Source organism: Numida meleagris, chromosome 3, assembly GCF_002078875.1.
Source record: "Numida meleagris isolate 19003 breed g44 Domestic line chromosome 3, NumMel1.0, whole genome shotgun sequence".
Classification (NCBI taxonomy): Eukaryota; Metazoa; Chordata; class Aves; order Galliformes; family Numididae; genus Numida; species Numida meleagris.
In genome coordinates, this window is record NC_034411.1 from 43,175,345 (window position 1) to 43,184,338 (window position 8,994).

The 8,994-nt window shown below is 45.5% G+C and overlaps 1 protein-coding gene across 3 annotated transcripts; it reads left to right on the top strand.

Annotated features, from left to right (window-relative positions):
* Positions 476-8,748, top strand: T (T brachyury transcription factor). 3 transcript variants are annotated; one of them, XM_021392662.1, is made up of 8 exons: positions 476-693; positions 780-1,044; positions 1,343-1,477; positions 2,144-2,205; positions 2,304-2,365; positions 3,268-3,444; positions 5,183-5,315; positions 6,735-8,748. In XM_021392662.1, the coding sequence occupies exons 1-8, from the start codon at positions 494-496 to the stop codon at positions 7,000-7,002; spliced, it is 1,302 nt and encodes a 433-aa protein (XP_021248337.1). In that variant the 5' UTR covers positions 476-493; the 3' UTR covers positions 7,003-8,748. The 3 variants fall into 3 exon arrangements, with proteins under 3 accessions (XP_021248337.1, XP_021248339.1, XP_021248340.1); XM_021392664.1 differs by having other exon boundaries at positions 5,186-5,315; XM_021392665.1 differs by lacking the exon at positions 6,735-8,748 and having other exon boundaries at positions 3,268-3,373; positions 5,186-5,278.

Sequence of the window (8,994 nt, forward strand, 5' to 3'; positions counted from 1 at the left end):
CCCGAGGATGCCCGTCCCGGGAGCGTCCTCGGCCCCTCCCCGCGCCGAGCTCCGCCCGCACGGGGCTGGGCGCTACGGCCGGACGCGGGCGGCGGGAGCGAGGCTCAGCCGGGGCCGCGATGGGCCATTTCCTCCGCGGCGCGGCGGCCGGGCCCAGCGCTTTGATGGAGGTGCCAACATGTGGGGATTTGCATCAAACAGCCGCGCTGCGTCCCGCGGGCGGCAATTCGCGGCGCGCCCCCCCGCGGGCCGCGCTCTGATATGGCCGCGGGGAGCCAATCGGCGGCCCGGGCGGGCACATCAAAGCGGCGCTCCGCCAATCGGCGGCGGCTCCCCGCGGGCGCGGTGATGTCACGGGGGGGCGTTTATGGCGGGGTATAACGGCGGCCCCGGCCGGAGGCAGCGGGCGAGGGGCCGCCGAGCTCGGGCGGAGGCAGCCGGGCCCCGCCGGCGGCGCTCGGGGAGGGGGGGGGGGGCGGCTTTGGGGGCGACCATGGGCTCCCCGGAGGGCGCGGGCAAGGCGCCGGCGTACCGCGTGGACCACCTGCTGAGCGCGGTGGAGAGCGAGCTGCAAGCGGGCAGCGAGAAGGGAGACCCGACGGAGCGCGAGCTGCGCGTGGCGCTGGAGGACGGCGAGCTGTGGCTGCGCTTCAAGGAGCTCACCAACGAGATGATCGTCACCAAGAACGGCAGGTAGCGGCCGGGTAGTGGGACGGAGGGATGGGGGACGAGGAGTGGGGACTGCGATCGGGCCCTCGCGCCACTGTGTCACCTCGCAGGAGGATGTTCCCGGTGCTGAAGGTGAGCGTGTCGGGGCTGGACCCCAACGCCATGTACTCCTTCCTGCTGGACTTCGTGGCGGCCGACGGGCACCGCTGGAAGTACGTCAATGGCGAGTGGGTGCCGGGCGGCAAGCCGGAGCCGCAGGCGCCCAGCTGCGTCTACATCCATCCCGACTCGCCCAACTTTGGCGCCCACTGGATGAAGGCGCCCGTCTCCTTCAGCAAGGTCAAGCTCACCAACAAGCTCAACGGCGGCGGGCAGGTAGGTGCTGGCAGCGTGGGCTCTGGCCAAGGATGAGCCCACGTCGATTCGTAGAATCATAGAATCAATAAGGTTGGGAAAGACCACTAAGATCATCTAGTCCAACCGTCAGCTCGCCCTGCCAACTATGCAGGGCTGAGAAACTAAGCCAAGTGCAGCATTCCCTTCTTTCCCTCACTGCTCCGGCCTGAGGGCTTCAGGCCCTGCTGCCTCTTTCCCCTCCTCTGGAAGGGTGGGCCACGGGGGAACTGGGCCCGCACGCGATCCGCACTCACCTGCCGTGTCCCTTTACTCACAGATCATGCTGAACTCCCTGCACAAGTACGAGCCCCGCATCCACATTGTGCGGGTGGGTGGCCCGCAGCGGATGATCACCAGTCATTCCTTCCCCGAGACCCAGTTCATCGCTGTGACGGCGTACCAGAACGAGGAGGTATGCATGGCGGGCAGAGGCCTCTGGTGCTCACGGCCTTCCAGGTGGCAAAGTGCGCATTACCCGGCAAACTGATGGGCCTTATGCCCCAGCTTTCACTTCTCTCTGTGTTGAATCTGAAGTTAAATGTGTTATTGTGCATGCCTCGGGTTTTCACGGGTTCTGATTCCTGTCCCAGTATGTATACAAAGTAATTTTTAATAGATTATTTGGGACAAACTGATGTGGTATGAAACAGAGTTGCAGTTTTCTGTTGCATTGTGAAATAGCTAGCCACGCCGTAATTGAAACTGGCCTTAATGTTAACCAAAAGGCGTGTCTGTATGTCCTGAATCTGTAAACTGCTGATCTTTTTAAGATTTATTGATGCCTGTTCTGCTCTGTCCTGAAACTTAAACCCTTTTCCAACCCTGCAGTGCACTATTTTTCTTAACTGTTTCCTTAGTTGATAGATAAACGCGGGCACTTTAGTCACATAGAATTGAGGTGGTGGGACCAATTCCTAGCCCGCTGCTTATGCTTCAGACATTAGATGCTGTTAAATTGGTGTACGTGGGTCTAATCTTATTTCTTTAAATACCTATGACTTCACTGACTTCACTGGAAAGTCCTAATTCAAGTCTTTGATTTCTGTATGATAATAAAGATATCTGTTGTTGTTTTTAGATCACAGCTTTAAAAATTAAATACAATCCATTTGCAAAGGCATTTCTTGATGCAAAAGAAAGGTGAGAGCTCTTAAGTAAACTCAACCCTAAAGTTCATGGATTTCTTGTGTAGGTTTGTGAAAACATATCCTTAACTTTTGGCATGTTTTCCTTTATAGAAACGATCACAAAGACATGATGGAGGAAGTGGGAGACAACCAGCAGTCTGGATACTCGCAGTGTATGTTTCCTTTCATTTTTCATCGTGAATATATCTTTGAATTCTCCTGTTAAGCCAAACTTTGAGAGCTGTGTTTGCCGATTGGTGTGCTAGTTCATAAGGAGATAACATCACCAGTCTTCAGATTTGCTGTTCATGCAGTCTCATGGTTGTATAAACTTTATGATACGTGAAGGTGTGGTTCAGGCAGCAGTATTATCTTACGCATTCTAACAGAATCTTGCGTTGACCTTCTTTTCCAAAAAGACAGCCAAGGACAGCAGTATTCGTACGGATATGGAAATTGACCTTTATTTCAAAATACAGCAGAAACTTGCTGGAATTGTTCTTTTGTAACACAATTAAGAGCATTTGCTTAAAAAGTTCTTGTAGGTGAGTAAAAAGCAGTAGCATTTCAATGATCTGTGTTTCTGAGGGTTATGGCAAGAAGTTGTCTGCAGCCTAGAAAAGGAAGAGTTAATCCACAGTAGGCATTGTTCTGTTTTAGCAAGGAGGCTTAGTTTGTGAGAATTCTTAGAATTTTGAGAAACCTCAGACCTTAGCTATACACTGAGACCCCCAAAAGAGCAATTTACAACTGACAATTATGCTGTTACTGAGCACATCCTTCCCACCTAAGGAAGAGTTTAACCATTTCAGTGTTTCTTTACTGTGGTTGTAATTAAATGGAAATTTTAAAAAACATTAACTTGACGCATGGCTTTTTCTATGCTGTTCTCTGATTTTACTTCATGGGACCATTTGAGAAGACTGTAAAATTACAGGCTTCTCAGCTGTATTGCAACTTGTTCTCCTTTCACGTGCATGCGTTTCCTTTCTGATCAGTTCCTTGCCTTGTCACTGTGCTGTTCAGTGTCCAGCTGCATTGCATATCACGGTAGATAACTGTTGTTCTCTCACAGTAGGTAGTTGGCTTATTCCTGGGACTGGGGCTCTGTGCCCACCTGCCAATCCACACCCTCAGTTTGGAGCACCCCTGTCGCTCTCCCCTGCTCACAGCTGTGAAAGGTACTCACCGCTGAGGAATCACCGTTCTGCCCCCTACCCCAATCCCTACACCCATAGAAACAACTCACCAAGTAAGTTGTACTTTGCAGCCGTGTGAAGATGGGATGTGAGCTTTGAGCAGTGTGCATCTAGAGTGATGCTGCAGAAATGGCAGTTGCTCTCTAGTTCAGTTTTTTCAGGGGGAGTGGGGGTAGCTTTGCAAAGAAAGAGTGACAATAAGTATGTGTTTCCACAGTCTTTGTGGTGGAAAAAATGAGGTTATATAGAACTGTTGGCCACTAATTGGTTAGATTGTGTTGTGCCAGCCTTGCTATGTGTTCTTGAATTACCGTGACTGATGAGGTTAAACTTACTTTAAATTTGAAAGTGAGGATTTCATTTGTTAGTTATAGGAGATGTGATGAAATGAAGTCATCTATGTCCAGTTCTGGTAGTGGGATTACTTGTTGTTAACACGTTTAAGCAAATAATTGAGGGCCTGGTTCTATCAGTTTTATTTGCCTATTGTTGTGGTTTACATTAATGCATTACGGTTGTCCTCAAAAACGGTGTCACAACTGGATACATCATGTTAACTGAGTGGAGCTGAATAAAGTGCAGAGCTGTTTATCAGTGGTGCTCAGAAATGGCCAAGGAGCTTAAAGCTTAGTGCCTCAAAGCGGAGGTACGCAAGGGACAGAAGTTCAGGTCATTTTTAATAATGATTTTTTTCCTCTTCTTCTGGCAAAGGCTTGGTAACAGCTTTTGCCAATGCTGAAGGTTTCCATTTAGAAAGGTATTTAATATTTTGAATTGTGTATTAATACACAGCCTTCTAGTTGCAGCCTGGTCAAACGTATATGTAGATTCGTAGGTCATTTTAAAGAGGAAAACCAACTTTCCTTGGGCTTTCCTTACATCTGGACATTACGGGCAAGTTTTGCAACCTGAAATAAATTGAAATAACAAAACACTTCCAATGTTCCTCCTCTTTCCCAAGTTTTCAGCAAGAAACGATTTTTTCTTTCCTTAGCCAGCTAGCAATGCAATGTCATTCTAGCTCTGCATGGCTGTATAGGGTTCCCTTTATAGCTTTTTAATGCCTTTGCTGTATTGGATGGCCAGTTTTGGTCACCCGCTGTGTGGTTTAAGCCACAGTCCAATCACTCTCCATGATGCCTAAGGCAAACTTCAGAGTCTGTGGTGGCATTCACAGCACAGAACTATGATATATGATTCAGACTGCGTATTATCCAGGGCTGCCAGACTGCTATTGCCATTAGAATCATAGAATCATAGAATTGGAATTGGAATTAGAATTGGAAAAGACCTACAAGATCACCTAGTCCAACCATCCACCTACCACCAACAACCCCACTAAACCATGTCTCCCAACGCTATATCTAAACGTTTCTTGAACATCTCCAGGGACATTGTAGCTGATGGCAATAAAGAAGGTGCCTTGGAAGAGAGATTGGGATAGTGTGGGTAGGGAGCCTTTCTGTTGACTGAGTAAGGAAGCATGATCTGAATGAGCAGGTGGTTTAAAGACAGCTTTTTGTGTGTCTGTGCATGTGTGTGTGTCTGTAGATCCTTCACAGAAGTAGGACTTTGCAGTTACAAGCAATGTCAGTGAAATTTTAAGCTTGACACAACTGGTTGATGACTTTGTTTTTGTTTGTGGGAGTGTTTCATTTTTTGATTTATTTATTTATTTTTTTTTGCAAGCCGATAGTTGGGAGAGGGTCTTAAAGTGATCCATTACATTTGAATAAAAGATTGTTATTTATTCTGATTCTAGTGCTTTGAAGTGATTGCTTGTTTTCTCAGCAGCTTACGCTGATAACTCCTCTGCCTGCCTTCCCATGCTCCAGTCCCATGACAATTGGTCATCTCTGGGAGTTCCCACACACACGACTATGCTGCCCATGAGCCACAGCACTGGCACAGCTACCAGCTCCAGGTAGGAGTCCATCCCTCAGCAGCACTAGTAAGAGGAGGTTGAAAAAGGAGGCAGAGAATCACCATCAAATTGAAAAATCCTTATGGCCACATGCCAAATCACCAGCTGTAGGAGGGCACAGTGAAAGAACTTTTCACAAAGAGAGCAGATTGATGAAACAGATACGAGTTAGTTCTAATGCTTTGGAAATGTAGATGGATACTTGTGACAGCAATATTTTATAGATCAAAAATCATTTAGGCATCCATTGAATTTGAGGATGTTCTTTTAAGTTTCATCTCCTTTTGCTTTTAAACAAAGTGGTGTTTAAAAATTTCTTTTTGATCTGTCTCATTTTAGCCAGTCACTGTTTGCCCATTCAGCTCCACAGACCCTTGTTCTGTTACAAAGGAGGCAGTGAACTGCGGTGTGGAGAAGGAAAAAGTGGTTGGGGTAGTAATTAATTATTTAGGTGTTGTTCGATAAGCCAGCATAGCATCAAATTGTATTGTCAATGTGACTGTATAAAAGCATCTTTTCTCCTCTTTGTGCTTACTTATCTTAAAACTTCCGTCCTTTAGCAGAGGTTGTGGTTGAACTTGGTCGTCTTGAAGGTTTTTATCAACCTAAATGATTCTATGATTCTATTCCATGATTTAGTTACCCTCAGTCCCATGGAGCTGAGCTTGAAAATTCTAAGGAATACAGCTGAGGTGGTAAAATCTCTGCCGTTAGCCACAGAGGGTTGATGTTTGGGCATCTTTTTTGGCAGCTCATATCTACCACTTAGTTTGTGGAAAACATTCTTCTTTGAGCCTTGTACATCGGCACTTAGCTGTTAGTCAGAGTATGTACTACCAACCAGTATAAGATCACTGCCTTACTGAAGAGAAGTTTTGGTCCTGAATGTGTGTTAATCAAGTAAACAGATGCTCCTGGCATGTCTTTCCATGTCTGACCCCCAGGATACGTACTTGGGAAGTTGTGAAGTCCACTGAGTTTCAGTTGCTGAATTAAGAGTTGTCCAGTAGATAAAATCTGGAGAACTGGAACTGTGGAACCTTAAGGAAGGCATTTCTGCCATCCCTTTTGTCTAAGCCTCTGTAAAGTAGGAATAATATTTCTACTTTTTTTTGGTAAACTGCTTGGGATCTCTAAATAGAAAGTGCTGTGTAGTGTTGCACAGTGTTGAACTTGTTCCCATGGAATTTCACTGATCCAGCTTGTTTTGCTTAATTCATACATGTGTTTGTATATATATACATCTGAGTGTGTTTGTGTACATATCTGGGGGGAGAGAGAGAGAGTAGGCTGTAGAGTCCTGACAAGGACTGGAAGGACAAGTGAAGCTGGCCTGGGGCTGCATGGTAAACTGAGCACCTGCCAACAGAACCTGAAGTTGCTAATAACCTGTCGTCTTTGTCGCTCTCCCTCCTCCAGTCAGTACCCGAACTTATGGTCTGTGAGTAACAGCACCATCACCCCGGCGTCTCAGTCAAGCGGTATGTCCAACGGCCTGAGCTCCCAGTTCCTGCGTGGCTCTCCGGTGCACTACACCGCCCTCCCACATCCCGTCACTGCCACCACCTCGGCGTCCCCGCTGTACGACGGTGGAGCACCTTCAGACCTTCCTGACAGCCAGTACGATGCCTCCGCACACACTCGGCTGGCATCCATGTGGACGCCCATCACCCCACCTTCCATGTAAACCCAGACCTCTACTTTAGGACAGACTTTTTTTAGTTACCAAATTACTTTTAATGCTTAATCCTCAAGGAAGAGAAAAAGGAGACGTGAAGGAAATTATAGATAAAGCATCTGCACTGCTTTGCGTAGAGCATCTAAGTTATGCCTCTGACAGGGAACAGCCCATCATTAACTTCATGCAGGGTTTACAAATCTGGTGTGCGTGCAATTCTGAGAGCAGATTTACTGCTTTTCATCTTTTTTTTTTTTAGCTTGATAGGTCTAATTTTTAAGATTTTGACTTAGATTCCAAATTTCTCAATGTTCTGATATATTTGGACCTGAAGTTTGGCATCTGGACAACTTTCTCGAGTAAGTTACTCCTTATTGTTTTTTTTTTTAATGGCAAATTTAGGAATAGCCATGTTAGACTGTTATTAACCGTCTAGGTAGAAGCATTCTGAATTCTGCACAAGTGTAGCTGAGGATGAAAGTTCTTGGAAAATCATGTGCACTAATACGTATTTGTCTCACAAATACGTCGTGTTCTTAACTGTATGCTTATTTCCTTGCTGCTGAATTAATGTTGAGACAATCTGCAAGAACTGTTTTCCTCCTAATAAATTACAGTATTATTGTTTGGTCTAAGTTGTTTTAACCCAAAGATTCCTTTTCAATATACGTTTTGCTGTTTGATCATATTCAGACACCTCTCAGCTTTGCTAAACCTCTTCATTTCAAACAGCCGGTGTCTAATGTGAAGCCCTATCCAAAACTATTTCAACTCATTGAAAAAACATCACAGTTTTTTGTGATCTCTTGCTCAGGCCTTAAAGGGAGGGAATTCAATACCTGGAAAATCATTCTAATATATATTTTTTCAATGTTATACTCTGTTGAACTATATTTATTATTTCTTAAGTTGCATCTTTGTTGTCTACACGTTAAAATATGTAAATAATCTGTCGATCTGCAGTGTACTACTTTAGACAATGATGTGTAGGATTTGTCACCCAATGGCACGTTCAACAACGTGGGTGTCAGTAGTTAAGTTATTGTGAGAGGGGAAAACTTTAGTCCCCAGTAGTTGGAGGAAAAGTGCAGATATACTAAGCTTTAAAATACATTGCTTGACTCTCTGGGAAGGCCAGGTCTTGATAAAACACTTCCTTCAGAACTGATAATAAGTATGATGACTTAAATTTCTAGCGCAGACTAATTCATTGGTTCAGAGGGTGCCCTTGGACTTGTCTGTTTCTCCCACTGCCTGGCAAGTACATATCCCGAGGGAAGTGGTTTGTTTTACATAAGCCATAGTAGATAACTTTTGAAACAAAGTGCCTAATGTACTGAAGCAAAAATTTTAAATCAGGGAATTCCTTAAATAACTCTTCATTGTGTGCGGGTGAGCTATGGTGGCAGCTTTAAGTGGAAGAAGCAAATATTTGCCACCATGTCAGTCTCTTTGGAACCTTATGGGCAGGTCCCTGCGCCCAGAAAGATTGTGGCAGGGTTTTTACCCTGCAGAAGGATTGGTGTGCTGCTGCAGGATGCGGTCTCTCAGAGGTGCTCCATCAAGAGGCTGCACCAGCAGCAGATAGCTGTGCAACCGTGTTCTCTGTCAATAGTGTAAATACTGATCTAAGCTCTCCTATTTTATTGTGAAAGGAAATTGTGTAAATGATGTAAGTGCATTATTATTTAGAATATTTTGTAGAAGATAGTGTTATTTCATTGGTTTTTTTTTACTTGTACTTGGGAAATATAATTTAAATTGGAAAAAAAAAAGAGTAAAGATTCTTAAATAAACTCAGTGCTTAATTTTCAGTTTTTGGGGGTGGATGGGAAAGCTGAAACATGCACACCAAACATACTGAACCTACAGTATGTCCACCTTCCACAGAATGGTTTCACAAATGGTTCTGGTTGCGCAGCACAGCTTCCACCTCTGAGCAAAGGGCCAGAGAGTTTTTCACAACGCAGTCCATGGGTCCCAATAGCTGTGGGTAGCTTA